The sequence below is a fragment of the Pristis pectinata genome, chromosome 18, assembly GCF_009764475.1.
Source record: "Pristis pectinata isolate sPriPec2 chromosome 18, sPriPec2.1.pri, whole genome shotgun sequence".
NCBI classification, from domain to species: domain Eukaryota; kingdom Metazoa; phylum Chordata; class Chondrichthyes; order Rhinopristiformes; family Pristidae; genus Pristis; species Pristis pectinata.
Window position 1 is genome coordinate 23,442,523 of NC_067422.1, and position 16,801 is coordinate 23,459,323.

At 42.3% G+C, this 16,801-nt stretch overlaps 1 protein-coding gene across 5 annotated transcripts; it reads right to left on the reverse strand.

Moving 5' to 3' along the window:
* Positions 1 to 318: 318 nt before the first annotated feature.
* On the reverse strand, positions 319 to 16,725 carry LOC127579965 (butyrophilin subfamily 1 member A1-like). 5 transcript variants are annotated; one of them, XM_052033063.1, is made up of 8 exons: positions 16,661 to 16,725; positions 16,117 to 16,288; positions 10,693 to 10,783; positions 10,279 to 10,602; positions 9,008 to 9,262; positions 7,560 to 7,715; positions 5,943 to 5,987; positions 319 to 729 (listed from the first exon to the last, which is right to left on the reverse strand). In XM_052033063.1, the coding sequence occupies exons 2-8, from the start codon at positions 16,132 to 16,134 to the stop codon at positions 713 to 715; spliced, it is 906 nt and encodes a 301-aa protein (XP_051889023.1). In that variant the 5' UTR covers positions 16,135 to 16,288; positions 16,661 to 16,725; the 3' UTR covers positions 319 to 712. The 5 variants fall into 5 exon arrangements, with proteins under 5 accessions (XP_051889023.1, XP_051889024.1, XP_051889022.1 ...); XM_052033064.1 differs by lacking the exon at positions 16,661 to 16,725 and adding an exon at positions 16,477 to 16,639 and having other exon boundaries at positions 10,693 to 10,780; XM_052033062.1 differs by lacking the exon at positions 16,661 to 16,725 and adding an exon at positions 16,477 to 16,639.
* Positions 16,726 to 16,801: the final 76 nt, after the last annotated feature.

Sequence of the window (16,801 nt, forward strand, 5' to 3'; positions counted from 1 at the left end):
ACCAACATCCTATACTGATGTATGCATCGTTAACCTTACATAATACATATTATGTTAGATGATTATTACCTGGATTGTCCGTGCACCTACTTGCCCACATTTTATACACCCCCTGCTGTTGCCTTAATCTTCCATCCCAACAGCCCTAAAGCATTGTGAATGTGAAACGAGGCAGTGCTGGGTTCTGTGTCTGGGCCTTTCACATCAGTTTAGCAAAAGGGTGTGAGCTTAGGTCTGAACTAAATAGCTTTCACATTAATCTTCTGACTCAGAAACTGGGTATTACAATGAAACGGTCTGGAATTTGGAGCATTTTATTTTGAAAGTTAATCATTAAAGCTTTACTATGTTTCTTCAAGATTTGAGTAATTAGATAGAAAGGATTTATTTTTCATCTTGATTTCAGCTGTTCTGTGTGTTGATCATAATCTTCAGAATTTCAGGTTTTGTCCTGTCTGTTCTGCTCCTTGTTACAGTCTCTTCCTTGACTCTGATTGTCTCCCAGCTCTGAGTGCAGTCCATTGATTTGGAAGCAATTAGGAAAGCATAAGTAGCTGATTAAATTGCGAGTTATCAACACTATGGAGTGTGGTGGAAATATATTGATAGGAGTGATATTGCTAATTTACATGAATGATTGTGGTGATAGACAGGAGCAGATTGGATGTCAGAATCTGAGTCTTCCCTTTGAGATTTAACTTCATAGACAAATTCAGTTTTCTTCATCATCTGTTAGGGAAAAAAATAACATCAATTTAAGGAATGCCAGAGGAAGTGAGCAAGGTACTAAACATATACTTTGCATTTGTATTCACCAAGGAGAAGGATATGGAGGGTGGTGAGATCAGGGAGGGGTATGCTGATATTCTAGGGCATGTTGATATGAAGAAGCAGGAGGTGTTGGGACTCTTGAAGAATATTATGGTGGATAAATCGCCAGGGTTTGATGGGATCTATCCTAGGTTATTGAGAAAGGCAAGAGAGGAGATTGCTGGGGCCTTAATGGAGATCTTTATATCCTCTTTAGTCACAGGAGAGGTCCCAGGGGACTGGAGAATAGCCAGTGTTGTTCTCTGTTTAAGGGACAAACCAGCAAATTATAGGCCGGTGAGTCTTACATCAACTTATTGGAGAAGATTCGTAGGGATAGGATCGACTAGCATCTGGAAAAGCAGAAACTTATTAGGAATAGTCAGCAGACCTTTGTGTCGGGTTGGTCAGAGTTTTTTGAGGAGGTGATGAAGGTGATTGATGAGGATAATGTAGTGGATGCTACATATATAGACTTCAGTAAACCTGTCGACAAGATCCCTCGTGGTAGGTCGAGATTAAGGTCCATCGGGTCCATGAAGACTTTGTCAATTGGATGCAAAATTGCTTGGCCATAAAAGACAGAGTGTAGTAATGCAGGGGTGTTATTCTAAGTGGAGGTCTGTGGCTAGTGGTGTTCCAAAAGGATCAGTGCTAGGACCTCTGTTATTTGAGATTTACATAAATGATTTGGACGAAAATGTAGGTGGGCTGATTAGTAAGTTTGCAGATGACAGAAAAATTGGTGAAGTTGTGGATAGTGAGGAAGGTTGTCCAAGGATTCAGCAGGATACAATCAGTTGGAAATGTGGGCAGAGAAATGGCAGATGGAGTTTAATCCAAATAAGTGTGAGGTGTGGCACTTTGGGAGGTCAAATGCACAAGGAAAGTATTCAGTAAATGGCAGGACCCTGAGGAGCATTGATATACAGAGGGATATTGGGGTACAGGTCCATAGCTCTCTGAAAGTGGCAACACAAGTAGATAGGGTGGTAAAGCATACTTGCATTCATCTGTAGGGATGTTGAGTATAAAAATTGGGAAGTCATGCTGCAGTTGTATTAGACTTTGGTTTGGCCACATTTGGATTACTGTGTGCAGTTCAAGTCATTGTGTAATAGAAGGTGTGGAGGCTTTTGAGAGAGTGCAGAAGATGTTTTCCAGTACATTGCCTGGATTAGAGAGTATAAGCTATTAGGAGAGGTTGGACAAACTTGGATTGCTTTCTCTGGAGTGTTAGAGGGTGAGGGGGCGACCTGATAGAAGCATATTAAATTATGAGAAACATAGATGTGGTCGATAAGAGCGTTTTCCCCAGTGTGGAGGTTCTGTGGCAGTGAGCATGAATCCCTGATGGTATGTTGCCTCCCAAGTGCCAGGGTCTGGGATGTCACTGATCGGGGCCACAGGATTCTTGAGCGGGAGGGAGACCAGCTGGAAGTTGTGGTCCATGTTGACACCAACGACATAGGTAGGAAGGGGGATGAGGTCCTGAAGAGTGAGTTCAGGGAGCTTGGCAGAAGACTGAGGAACAGGACCTCAAGGGTAGCAATCTCAGGATTGCTGCCAGTGCCACGCGATAGTGAAGGCAGGAACAGGAGGTGGCAGATAAATGCGTGGCTGAGAAGTTGGTGCAGGAGGGAGGGTTTCAGATTTCTGGATCATTGGGATCTCTTCTCGGGAAGGTGGGACCTGTACAGAGAGGACGGGTTACACCCTAACCAGGAGGAGGCCAGTATCCTTGCGGCTAGGTTTGCTCGGGTGGTTTGGGAGAGTTTAAACTAGTTTGTGAGGGGGAAGGGAACCGGAGGAGCAGGTCAGAGGAAGAAGGGGATGGGGAAAAGTTAGATCAAACAGGTAGAGAGGCTTTGGGGAAGGAGAAGCAGAATACAGGCTATAAAAGTAGTAAGGTAGATGGATTGAAGTGTGTTTACTTAAATGCAAGAAGTGTCAGGAATAAGGGAGATGAACTGAGGGCCTGGATAAGTATGGGGGACTATGATATTGTGGCTATTACTGAGACGTGGCTGACGTCAGGGCAGGAGTGGATATTGAATATTCCTGGTTTTCGGTGTTTTAAGAGGGATAGGGAAGGGGGGAGAAGAGGAAGACGGGTGGCGATACTGGTCAGGGACACTGTTACGGCTGTGGAAAGGATGGATGTTGTAGAAGGATCATCTCTAGAGTCCGTATGGGTGGAAGTAAGGAACAAGAAAGGAGCAGTTACTCTACTAGGAGTATTCTATAGGCCCCTCGGTAGTGGTAGAGATATAGAGGAGCAGATTGGCAGGCAGTGTTTGGAGAGAAGCAAAAACAGCAGGGTTGTTATAATGGGAGACTTCAACTTCCCAAATATAGACTGGAACCTGCTTAGTGCCAAAGGTTTAGATGGGACGGAATTTGCTAAATGTGTCCAGGAGGGATTCCGGACACAGTATGTTGACAGGCCGACTAGAGGGAATGCCATGCTAGATCTAGTTTTAGGAAATGAACCAGGACAGGTGAAGGATCTATTGGTGGGTGAGCATTTGGGGGACAGTGACCATTGCTCCATAACCTTTAGAATTGTCATGGACAGGGACAGGTGCAGAGAGGACAAGAAGATATTTAATTGGGGAAGGGCAAACTATGAGGCTATAAAGGAGAGAACTTGGGAGTGTAAAGTGGGATGTCCTTTTTGAAGGGAAATGTACCATGGAGATGTGGTCAATGTTCAGGGATCTTATGCAGGATGTTAGGGATAAATATGTCCCGGTGAGGCAGAGAAGGAATGGCAGGGTGAAGGAGCCATGGGTGACGAGAGAGGTGGAATAACTAGTTAGGGAGAAGAAGGTAGCATACATAAGGTATAAGTAGCAAGGTTCAGACAGGGCCCTTGAGGAATATAGCGTAGCGAGGAAGGAACTTAAGAAAGGGCTGAGGGGAGCTAGAAGGGGACATGAAAAGGCGTTGGCTAGTAGGGTTAAGGAAAATCCCAAGGCCTTTTTCACCTAGGTGAAGGGTAGGAGGATGGCTAGGGTAAAGGTAGGTCCGATTAAAGACAAAGGTGGGAAAATGTGCCTGGAGGCGGCGGAAGTGGGAGAAGTTCTCAATGAGTACTTCTCTTCGGTATTCACCAAGGAGAGGGGTCTTGATGACGCGGAAGGGAGTGCTGGTAGGGGTAATGTTCTCGAGGTTGTAGATATCAAGACAGAGGATGTGTTGAAATTGTTAAATAATATCAAGACAGATAAATCTCCGGGGCCTGACGGGATTTTCCCCAGGCTGCTTCGAGGGGCGAGGGAGGAGATTGTTGAACCGCTGGTAAGGATCTTTGAGTCCTCGTTGTCCACGGGGATGGTGCCGGAGGATTGGAGAGTGGCGAATGTTATCCCCTTGTTCAAAAAAGGTAGTAGGGATAGTCCAGGGAATTACAGACCGGTGAGCCTTACGACTGTGGTGGGTAAGCTGTTAGAAAGGATTCTAAGGGATAGGATCTATGAACACCTGGAGAATGATGGACTGCTACGGGACAGCTAGCATGGCTTTGTGAAGGGAAGATCTTGCCTCACAAGCCTGATAGAATTCTTTGAAGAGGTGACGAGGAAGATTGATGAGGGTAGTGCCCTGGATGTGGTCTATATGGATTTTAGTAAGGCATTTGATAAGGTTCCTCATGGTAGGCTTCTTCAGAAGGTCAGAGGCCAAGGGATCCAGGGAAGCTTGGCTGTGTGGATTAGGAATTGGCTTGCCTGTAGAAAGCAGAGGGTTGTGGTGGAAGGAGTGCCCTCGGATTGGAGGGCAGTGACTAGTGGTGTCCCGCAGGGATTGGTTCTGGGACCTCTACTTTGTGATATTTATAGATGACTTAGATGAGGGAGCGGAAGGCTGGGTTAGTAAGTTTGCGGACGACACTAAGATCGGCGGTGTTGTGGATAGTGTGGAGGGCCGTCGAAGCTTGCAGAGGGATATTGATAGGATGCAGAGCTGGGCTGACAAGTGGCAGATGGAGTTCAATCCGGAGAAGTGTGAGGTGGTACACTTTGGAAGGACAAACACCAGGGCAGAGTACAAGGTAAATGGCAAGGTACTTGGCAATGTAGAGGAGCAGAGGGATCTGGGGGTTCATATTCACAGTTCACTGAAAGTTGCCTCACAGGTAGATAGAGCAGTTAAGGAGGCCTATGGGATGTTAGCTTTCATAAATCGTGGGATTGAGTTTAAGAGCCGCGAAGTGATGATGCAGCTTTACAAAACTCTAGTTAGACCACACTTAGAGTACTGTGTTCAGTTTTGGTCACCGCATTATAGGAAGGATGTGGAGACGTTGGAGAGGGTGCAGAGGAGATTTACCAGGATGCTGCCTGGATTAGAGAGTATGGAATATGAGGAAAGGCTTAAGGTGCTAGGGCTTTATTCACTGGAAAGGAGGAGGATAAGAGGAGACATGATAGAGGTATATAAAATATTGAAAGGAATAGATAGAGTACACAGCCAGCGCCTCCTTCCCAGGGCACCAATGCTCAAGATGAGAGGTCATGGCTTTAAGGTTATGGATGGGAGGTTCAGGGGAGATGTCAGGGGGAGGTTTTCCACCCAGAGAGTGGTTGGTGCATGGAAATGCACTGCCTGGGGTGGTGGTGGAGGCAGATACATTGGACAGGTTCAAGAGTTTGTTGGATAGGCATATGGAGGAATGTGAGATAGAGGGACATGCGGGATGAAAGGGTTAGATAGTGTGAGGGTGGTTTGATGGACGGCACAACATGGTGGGCCAAAGGGCCTGTTTTGTGCTCTATGGTTCTATGGAAATGTCAAATACTAAAGGGCATAGCTTTAAGGTGAAAGGGGAACATTTAAAGGGAGATTTATGTGGCAAGTTTGTTATGCAGAGAGAGGTAGGTGCCTGGAACACACTGCCAGGGGATGTGGTGGAAGCAAATAGAATAGCATTGTTTAAGAGGCATTGATACAGGCACATAAACGGGCAGGGAATGGAGGGATATAAACCATGTGCAAGCAGATGGGATTAGTTTTGATTGACATCATGGTCATTGTGGGTCAAAGGGCCTGTTCCTGTGCTGTACTGTTCTATGTTCTAATTAAACACTTCTTTTTAGAGATTGTAAAACATATTCTTAAACAGTACATACCTACTAAATCTTCCGTTGCTGATTCAGATTGTCTCCTGATGTATGCTTTTGAGAAAATGACAACATTAGTATTCAAGTAAACCATAGATTAGTATTATGTTGGATCTGAAAAGGTGTTTCTTAAACAGCTTTGCTTAACAATACCTAACCATGCACCATTCCACACATTGTATACTGCTGAAACCTCTTATCTTTTTTTAAGCTCTAAACAAGTCTAGACAAGTTGGGTAAGTGGGCAAATGCAAGGCTCATGCATTTTAATGTTGATAAGTGTGTGGTTATCCACTTTGATTCTAAAAACAGAAAGACAGATTATTATCTGAGTAGTGATAGATTGGGAAAGGGAAATGTGCAATGAACTGGTGTCCTTGTACATCAATAGTTGAAAGCAAGTGTTCAAATAGAAGGCCTTCATTGTAAGAGCAAGGCTGTCATGTTGTAGTTGCACAGGATCTTGCTGAAAACTCATCTGGAGTTTTGGTCTCCTTATGTGAGAAAGAAGGTGCTTGTCCTTGATGGAGTGAATGAATGTTTAATGCACTGATTCCTGAGATGGAATGACTGTTGTATGGACAGAGATTGGTTCAGTTCGGCCAATATTCACTTGAGTTCTGAAGAATGAGGGGATCTCCTAGAAACCTCAAAAATTCGAATAGGACTAAATGGACAAGATACAGGGAGGATGTTCCCAGTGGCTGGGGAGTGCAGGGGTCACGGCCTCAAGATATGGCACGTGCCATTTAGAACCGAGATCAGGAGAAATTTCTTCACTGAAATGGTGGTGATCCTGTAGAATTCTGCACCACAGGAGGCAGTGGAGGCCAAGACATTAAATATATTCAAGATGGAGGTAGATATAGTTCCTGTTGCTGAAAGGAATCAAGAGAAAAAAAAGCTGGAATAGAACATTAAAGTGGATGATCATCCATGATCATGTTAAATGGACCAAATCCCATTCACCCGAGCTTGCTGATCTACAGTGGTTCCTTTTGAAGCAATGCCTCAAATTTCTCATCCTTACATGTGAATCTTTTTCCTGAACTTGTGCTTCCCTCTTTTCAAGACAAACTGCAACCCTACAACCTACTGGAAACTTCTTGTTTCCTCCACTTTTGACTTCTGGTGCACCTTTATTTCAAATTTTAGTCCCCAAATTTTTACCCCTCTCTCTTTCTCTCCTTCAAGCACCTCTCAACATCAACCACTTTGACCAATTGTTGGCTCACGTGGGCTATTGTCTCCTTCTTTAGATCAGTGTCAGTTTTCATATAATTATGCTCATGTGAACTGCCTTGAGATGTTTTACTAATCAACTGCTTATATTCTATGGTGAGTGTGTGATGGCATTTAGAGAGAACAGGACTGAGGTCAGCAATGGCCACTTCCATTTTCATATTGCTCGATTATGTTTAATGCTGTCTAATCTCTTTTATGAAAAATAGTCACTTCGATAGAATATGGTGCATGCTGCAATTTCTACACCAGCTAAGGTTGGAGAGGAGAAAGGAGTACTGGTATGAGTGGTGTTAATTAGTAAATGGAATGGAAAACAGAAGCTTTGAAAGCTCCCACGTAACATCAGTTCTTCTCCTTCATTGACCAGATTTAATACTCTACCTCGATAGAATTCCTTTTTGCCGTAAAAAAACGCTGTGAATATCAGAAGCATTAAGAACCCCAGGATGAGAAAAACACCAACTCTGTCTCTGCAACCAGCTCTGTCTTTTTCCTGTGGTTGCCCAGAAATTGGTTCAGCTTTAGTGCACTCTAATTCTGAAAGGGAAAATGAATAATTAACTTGTCTCAAAACATAGAATTTATGTATTGTGCCTCAAAAATTTAAAGTTAATATTTAATTTTATAATTGGTTGTGTATGACATTAATTCATGAGATAACAGTGCCATGGATCAGGTGAATTGTGTGTTAGCCTCAGGTTACATTGAATAGGAACTTCTAGACAAGACAGGTTTGCTAACGGTTAGCGGCAACTTGTGACACTGAATGGATATGATTCTCTGAGACGTAGGAAACAAGGACAATCCTAATGCGGATTCAACTCTGAATGGAATTTCAACATTGTGGGGGATTCACTGAAATTATACCAGGGCCTTAGATAATTTATGAAAATTACTGGGAGTTTGAAAACGTTGGACTAAACCATGGCTCACTGCTAGCAGAGAGGCCCTCACACATCCAGAGTACTCATCATTGTGGCTGCTTAAGAGCCAATTTGGAACTCATGCATTACGGCCTGGAAGATCTTAGATCAGTTCACTGCTGCAGTTTCTATTTTAGTGTTAAGATTAACCAGATGAGGCTGGAGGGTGTTGCCTGGAACACAATGGGAGCAGAAATAACGTAAACTTTGACATTTTAAACATGATTGCAACATTAGAAAAAATATTTGTAATCAAAATCATTCTACTCATGTAGTAAGGAATACAAAATATAATTAAGTAATTCAGGCAGAAATATATGACTGGGTTATGATATTGTGTGGGACAATGCAGAACTGAGCTGCAATGTCAATGCTGGACTCACTATTTCTATTATAATGCAAATATAACTTTGAAGTATGATTGAAAGCCCCTCTTACACTGGATTGCACAAGGGTGCATCATGATCTTTGGTATTCTTGATCATACATTTAGTTTAAACTGATCCCCACATTCCACTCAGCAGCTGGGTGCTTCCTGACTTTACTCCTCTACCCAGCTTCAGATTCTTTGCCTTGACATCCACATTTTCTGTACACCTCTGATAACAGCCATTGAGCCTCCCGTTTTCCTCTCTGCACCATATTACTTAGTCATTATCACAGTGCTGTGTAGATGTGCTTGCTCTACACAAATTGACTGCTGCAGAACCCAAGTTACAATGTTGATGACATGTCAGGAATGAATAGAAGTAAATAAATACATCTTTTTCTTTTCATGGAATCATAGATTGAAATTGTTACAGCATACATGGAGGCTATGAATTTTATAACCAGCCAATTCACAACCCAGTTGTAGAAATTACAGTACTTGCATTTCAATCAAAGGTAAATAAGACACAAACTTACCTTTGGATGTGCAATTATTTTCCATGCAAACAAAACAACTATAGTTTATTAAACACCAGTCTTCAGCTACTGGAATATAGCTGGTGATGTTGTACAATTCATCGTTTGTTTGCCCAATGGTATCATAATGAGTCAAGTTGGTTTCATTTTCAGTCTTCCAATAAAGTTGTGGCTGTGGATATCCCACTGTAGTGCATACAAGACCCTTTTCACCACCTTGGTCCTTTTTGCTTATTTGTGGCACAGTATATGGAGCTGAAAGACATGCTTTACATCTTTAGCCTTGCGACCACAGTATAGGATACACAATTAAGTCTAACAGGATTAGCACTAATATCCATGCTAACATCATGAATGTCATTTTCCCAGTTTTCTTTATACAAAGGCTTGCATTCAGATGACTCACTGCATAATTCAAATCTGAAACTTTATTATTTGACTAATCAAACCATTAGGGGACAGCCAGACCAAAGCTAGAACATGGTGAGATATATGGCAAGAGCTCTCCATTACTTGCCAATGTATAAATCCAAGGAGAACAGTTGCAGGTCCTTCAACCAATGGAGTCTCAAAGCCAAATATCCAGAGTAGACACTCCCAGTAATAGGATTTCTGGCCAAATGTATCTTGAGGACATCACTGCCAACTCCAGATATAAATATACACCATTAAAAGTACTAAACTTTCCTCTTACGTCCCAATAACCTTAAGAGATTAGGAATGCACTGGGGCAGAAACCCAAATATTGTATTTTGCTCCTTTACTAATGCAATTACATTAACTGAGCTTTCAGTGACTAACCGGGTATATTGCTATCCCTCACGTTCTTCAAATAGCAGATAGACTTTGTCTATCATTCACACAAGGTTTTTTTCTCGTCACCCACAATGGTCACTTGGCCCACAATTTATGAATCTCTGATATATTCCATCATCAGAAATTTCCATATTCTTGAATATCAATGATGCATTTAGTCGACAAACTGAAAATAATGTACTTTATTCTTGCACATTTATTCATTATTTGATGGAACAGAATTTTGCTCAAGTTGGTAAAGTTCAAAACAATTTGTTGCAGTGACATGATTTATAAATGTGATTACATAAATTCAACCATTTCTCCTTGTCCAAATACAACTATTAATATTACATATGTTTACCTAACTCACAAATCAAGGAGCTTTGAGAGATAAAATTGCAATTTATTGCCAATTAGATGTAACTGATATTCATAAAGAAAATTAAAAGCAGAGAAAGTACAATATTACTCACCTTTAAACATCAAACTGATGGATTTAGTGTCATATCCATGATCTGTTTCCACATAGAATTGATATGTCCCGTTATTGGACGCTTGTGTTTTCTGGATTATCAGGGACACATCTTTTGAATCTTGACGACGTAATTTAATTTGACCCCGAACTTCACTGCCATTTTCACTTGAGTTAAAGGTAAATACAACTTCATCTCCTCCAATTTCATGCAGTTTTGTTACTCTAAGTGTCATCAGCTCTGTTGTATCCATTCTGCATGGTAGTATGGTGTCCTCATTAAATACTCCTGTCACTGACTTCTCACAATTCAACTTCACAAATGCTGAAAATCATTAACTTCCATTAATGTCAATTACTAGTTTAATAATCAATGTTGAATGAACTATTTATTGACAAGCATTTCAGTACTTACTTTCTGCACAGGGTGAGTTGAAACACAGGTACACAAGGAAATAAGAATAAAATTTGAAGCATAAACCCATTTCCAGAATTTGATTCATCTGCTGATTTAAGAACAATATCGAGAAACAGTTAAAACCTCAGATCTAATAAAATCCATTCCACTTTTCTTGTTTCATAATGTAGGTATTGTCAGAAATTTACTTACACTTTGGTTGTTGAAAATGAAAGCTGACAGAATTTCATGTTCCAATCAAAGTGTATTAATTAGATCGCGCGCAATACTTACAAAAGCAAATTGATCACCCCTGTGCATACCTGTAGTGCCTCTTTCATGTGGCTTTCCTTCTGCAAGTGTGTCTATGAAATATTTCCCTAGTGGCTTGGCAGGGCTGATGGAAGAATGCTTACCTCAAGCAGTAGCGGAGTTAGAAGGCGCAATTGTAAATGTCAGCACCTTAGCCCGAGCAACAACACTCTGGGCTGGCTGGCTGGCTTACATGCAACAGTAAGGGCACTGGTGGAGTGACATAGTAGCAGCTAAGAACCATGGTTAAAATCTTGGACTGTGAATACAGAAGCCACTACATGCTAATGGACAGGTACAAAACAATTTAAAAGCTGATGATATGCTGACTTCTTTCTGAAGGGCACTGGAATACAAGGTTTGATCAGAAAAAAAGCATATGACAGATAAAGGCAACTACAATTAAGTGAGACCCTTGAGGAATCTTGAAGGTTTAGGAGAGTACTTAAATTAGGAGGGTGAAAAGACACCATGAAATATTCTTGGCAAGTAAGATTAAGGAGAATCCTAAATCCTTTTGTAAGTCATTAGGAACAAGAAATTAGACAGGAAGAGTGGGTGGCGTTAGGGACCAAAGGGTAATCTATGTGTGAAGCCAAGAAATGAGGGTGAAGTCCTAAATGAATACTTCTCATCATTATTCACCAAGGAGAAGGATGTGGAGGATAGTGAGCTCAGGAAGAGACAAATTGCTTATTTGGAGCATATAGATATTACAAAGATATTATGGTGTTAGATGCCTTGGAATGGGTAAGGGTGGATAAATCCCTAAGGCCAGATGAGACTTATCTCAGAATGCTATAGGAAATAAGGGATGAGATTGCTGGAGCACTGGTGGAGATTTTTGCATCTTCATTAGCCACAGGTTAGGTATCAGAAGATTTGGGGATAGCTAATGTTTCTTTATTTAAGAAGTGTAGGGATTTAAGAAGTAACTGCAGGCCAGTAACTAAGCCTCATGTCAATGGTAGGGAAATGATTCGAGGAAATTCTAAGAGACAGGATTTATGTACATTTGGGAAGGCAGGGACTGATTAGTGATAATCAGCATGGCTTTGTGAGGAGGAAATCCTGTCCCACTAGTTTGACTGAGTTTTTTGAGAAGGTGGCAAAGGAGATTAATGAAGGTAGGGTGATAGATATTGTCTGTATTGACTTTAGTAAGGCATTTGACAAGGTCCTGCATAGTAAGCTGGTCCAGAGGTCAAGGCAGATGGGATCCAAGGCGAGCTGGTTAATTGGATCCAAAACTGGTTTGGTGATAGGACACAGAGGTAGTGGATGTTTTTCTGATTTGATGTCTCTGACTATAGGTGTATCACAGGGACTGGTGCTGGAACCTTTGCTGTTTCTGGTACACATTAATGACTTGTATGTGAATGTACGAGGTATAAGTAGTAAGTCTGCAGATGACATGAAAATTGGTGGTGTTGTGCATAGTGAGGAAAGTTGTCTAAGGCTGCAGTAGGATATAGATCAGATGGCAAGTTGAACAGAGCATTGGCAGATGAAATTTACTTCTGATAAGTGCAAGCTGATGAAATTTGGCAAGTCAAGTGGGGGTAGGATATATGCAGTAAATGGAAAGGGGTGTCGATGAATAGAGAGACCTAGGGGTCAAGTCCATAGGGTCCTAAAAGAAGCAACACAGGTTGATAGTCTGAAGAAGATATATAACATAGGTCAGGGCATAGAATATAGTAATAGAACATTGTGCGCAGTTCTGGTTGCCCCATTGCCAGAAGGATGTGGAGGCTTTGGAGAGGGTGCAGAAGAGGTTTACCAGGATGCTGCCTGGATTGGAGGGTATGAGCTAGAAGGGGAAGTTGGACAACTTGGATTGTTTCCTCTGGAGTGTCGAAGGTAAGGGAGATCTGATAAAAGTTTATAAAATTACAAGATGTATAGATAGGACAGACAACCAGAACCTTTTTCCCAGGGCAGAAATGTCAAATACTGGAGGGGACATGCATTTAAGGTGAGGGGGGAAAGCTTAAAGGAGATGTGCAGGGCAAGTTTTGTTTTTACACAGAGAGTGGTAGGTGCCTGGAGTGGGCTGCCAGGAGTAGTGGTGGAAGCAGAAATGATAGTGGTGTTTAGGAGGCTGTTAGCTAGACACATGAATATGCAGGAAATGGAGGGATATGGATCATGCACAGGCATGTACAGAGATTTAGCTTAATTCAGCATGATGCTCAGTGCAGACATTGTGGGCTGAAGGGCCTGTTCCTGTGCTGTACTGTTCTATGCTCTATGTAAGAGTTGGGACATTAAGCCGCAGTCCTCACGTGAACTGTGTGCGTTTCTGATCACCATACTATAGGAAAGATGTGATTGCATTAGGAAGAGTGCAAAAGAATGTTGCCCGGATTGGAGGACTTTAGTTATGGGGAGAGATTGGATAGGCTGGGTTTGTTTTCCCTGGAGTGAAGGAGGCTGAAGTACGTAAGATTATGAGAGGCATAGCTAGGATAGATTGTCAAACTTTTTTTGCCCATGGTAGGGGTATCAAAAACAAGAGGGCAAAGGTTTAAGGTGAGAGGAAGGAATTTTAAAGAGGATCTGAGGGGCAAGTTTTTTTTTGAGAGAGCAGTTGATATCTATAATGTGTGGCGACTATCTGTGGAATCAGGTACAATTACTACATTTAGCAGGCATTTAGACAGACACTTAAGTAGGTAAGGCAAAGAAGGATAGGTTCCTAAAGCTGGCAAATGGAATTAGTTTGAATGGACAAATGGGTCAGCATGGACATAGTGGGCCAAAAGGCCTGTTTCTGTGCTGAACAACTCTATGACTCCATGACAACAGGATTGACACTATCCTACAGTTATAAAACTTACTGATCAGAGTCAAAAGTATTGCATTCATTGCAGGTGCCACACTTTGGTAAGCAAATGTTGCCTTTGGGGGTGGGGGACTGCAGATTCACTAGAAAGTATTATGACAACAGTCTGCATGCTCCTGATTGAAATTCCTTTGAGCATTGATAATTAAGTGGTGGTCTAATGGAAGAGTTTAAGATGAGGAAAGACATTGACAGCACAGTTGGAAACAAATTTATCTGGTGGGATGTTCAAAACAAGAAGCCATAAGTGAGACATGGGCCAAAAAGCATTCCTCATTCAAGCATCGAGGAAATCTAGGTTTCTGTCCAGAGAATTTCTGAAGCTAGGTCAGATGACTCTTTCAAAGTTGAGATTAATAGATTTTATTAGGCAAGGGTATCAAAGGTTATGGGACCAAAGTAAGTGAAGGGAGTTAAAAAATGTTTTGGCCAAGAGGCATGGAAAACAACAGCAGGGGGTCATGCTGGAACTGTATAAAACGGGAATTATTCAATAGCTGAAGGAGTGAGTACAGTTCTGGAAACAGGAAGTGAGAAGGGTAGAATGAGCAGAAGGATTGTCAACAGTCCTGCATTGAGCAAAGTGCCCTGAATTTAAATGGAAAACTGATAACATAAGATCTGGACCATGCTTATTTTCATCAATAAATTTCCTGAATCAGGCACAAGGACTGAGGTTCTGGCTGGTCCAAATTGAGTGATTCTATCACACCATGTTCCAGAGATTCCCAACAGATACAATGCCAGCAGTGCTGGCTTTCAATGGAGCTCCAAATTGACTGTAATTTATCACAGGGAAATCATCTTAATAGGTGTTTTTTTTATATATCGTAAAACGTGCTCCAATGTTAAACATTAAATAGCAGATTCAAACACTCAGTGAAGGAGGATAAGACACTGAGCACCATTTATTGTACTTTCTCTGACAAATATAGGAGCGTGGGAAATACCAGGAGCAAGCCATTCGGCCCCTTTTGCATGATCCACCAACCAATGAGATTGTGGTTGATCTTTTACCTCAGTACCATTTTCCTGCACTAACCCTATATCTCTTGATATCATTAATATCTAAAAATCAGTCAGCATCTGCCTTGAACATCCTCAGCCACCGAACCTCCATGGCCGACTTGGACAGAGAATTCCAAAGACTTGTTCCCCTCTGGGGGAGATATTTCTTCTCATCGTAGTCCTGAGCCACTGACTCCTGACGCTGAGACAGTGATGCCTGTTTCCCCAGCCAGAGGAATCATCCTGCAATAATCATCCTTGTCAAACTCCATAAGGATTCTATACGTTTCCATGAGATCACCTCTTTCTTCTGTCCTCTCTAAAGGATCAGTCCACCTCACCTCTCCGACAAGTCCCTCCTCCAGAAATCAATCTGATGAAGCTTTGTACCAGCTCCTCTATCAATGGGTAGGAAGACCAGAATCATATGAAATATTCCAGGTGCAGTTTCACCAGGGCCCTAAATAATTGCAGTGAGACTTGTACTCAAGTCTTTTAGCACTAAGCTGTGCGCCCAGCTAATTACTTGCTGTGCCTGCACACTCGTTTTCAGTGATTAGTTCCTCTGAACACCAACATCTTTTCATCTCTCTCCATTTACAAAATGCTTTGCCTGCACATTTTCGTTCTACTGAAGTGGATGACCTCCCATTTGTCTACCTTATATTCCATCTGTCTTGTCATTCCCTGTCCACTGAGTCAGCATACATCTCCTTGAAGCCTCCTTATTGCCCACACTCAGACAATTTGGTGAAATATGATGAGGGAAATGAGCGAGGTGTCCCTTTAAATCAGAGATACACCCAGACTGAAAAATCAACCAGCCACCGGAACCTTGCCTGACAGAAAGAGGGAAAGAAGAGCTGCGTTGAGCAGTAATAAAGAATAGAAAGAAATCCTCAACTTTCCATTGCTCCATCCGATCACCGTGAGCTCTGGAACAGCAGGAGAGGCTTCCCAGAAGCTGACGTCAAGGCCACTTTCTGAGAAGGCATCAAACGCAAAGAACACTCCAACCACACGAGCATTTAGTGTTTTACAGCTGCAAACCAGATTTATCCAAGTCCCTGGTGAATCCCTTCCCAAACCCAACAAATTAATCTCGACCCGAAACGTCGACAATTCCTCCCACTTGCTCCCCAGATGCTGCCCTACCGGCTGAGTCCCTCCAGCAGATTGTTTGTTGCTCCAGATTCCAGCAGCTACAGTCTCTTGTGCCAGCAACAATTAGTTTATTTTGTCGAAGCGTTGCCGCGAGAGAAATGACCACTAACCGTCAGCGAGGGGATCATGTATCCTGCGCTCCTGTGCCGGTGTTAATCCTCGTTGTCAATATCCATTCTGATGGTACTTTACGTCCCCACTAAAACCAGTGCGGGGGAGACTACCTCAAGGATTCCGCTCTAGCGCTCGTCAGTCTGTCACTGTTGTAGTTTCTGTTTCGCTCTGAGGAATCGGAAACAGGTTATAAATATAGATATTCGGACAGAAAACAAATCGTTCTCAGCCCAGTGATCCTTGGCTGACAGACAAGGTCAACTGTCTTGAAAGTAAAAGAAGCTTTAAACAATTCAAATTATTAAATGACATTTGAAAGACATTTCACTTGAGAGACACGCACACTTCGAACTTACTAAAGCATATACAGTAACCTAATCAAATACAAAACTCCTTTTCCCAGCAGTCTACTTATCACATTGATTCAGGGTGCAGCAGTCATTTGCGGTGACTCGCACTGTCCCCATCGACCTCACACGGACGCCACCAGCGCAGCGGAGCCTCTGGGGAAGGCGTTTGTACCGGGATGTCGACACTGACCTTGTTGACCAAGGGAGCACACAGAGGGATCATATAGCCTATTATTTCTTGTAAGCTTATGGTGCGTGCGCTTCATGTGGTTGTTGGCGAGGGCTCCCACCAGGATATTCGCTGAAATCCTCAAGGCTGGGCAAAAATAGA

Coding starts and splice junctions, on each gene's coding strand:
- LOC127579965 (XM_052033063.1), bottom strand. Junction 10,603..10,692: donor CAACTCACCCTGTGCAGAAA/GTAAGTACTGAA, acceptor AATGATTTTCAG/CATTTGTGAAGTTGAATTGT. Junction 5,988..7,559: donor CAAAAAGGAATTCTATCGAG/GTAGAGTATTAA, acceptor TTTTCTCAAAAG/CATACATCAGGAGACAATCT.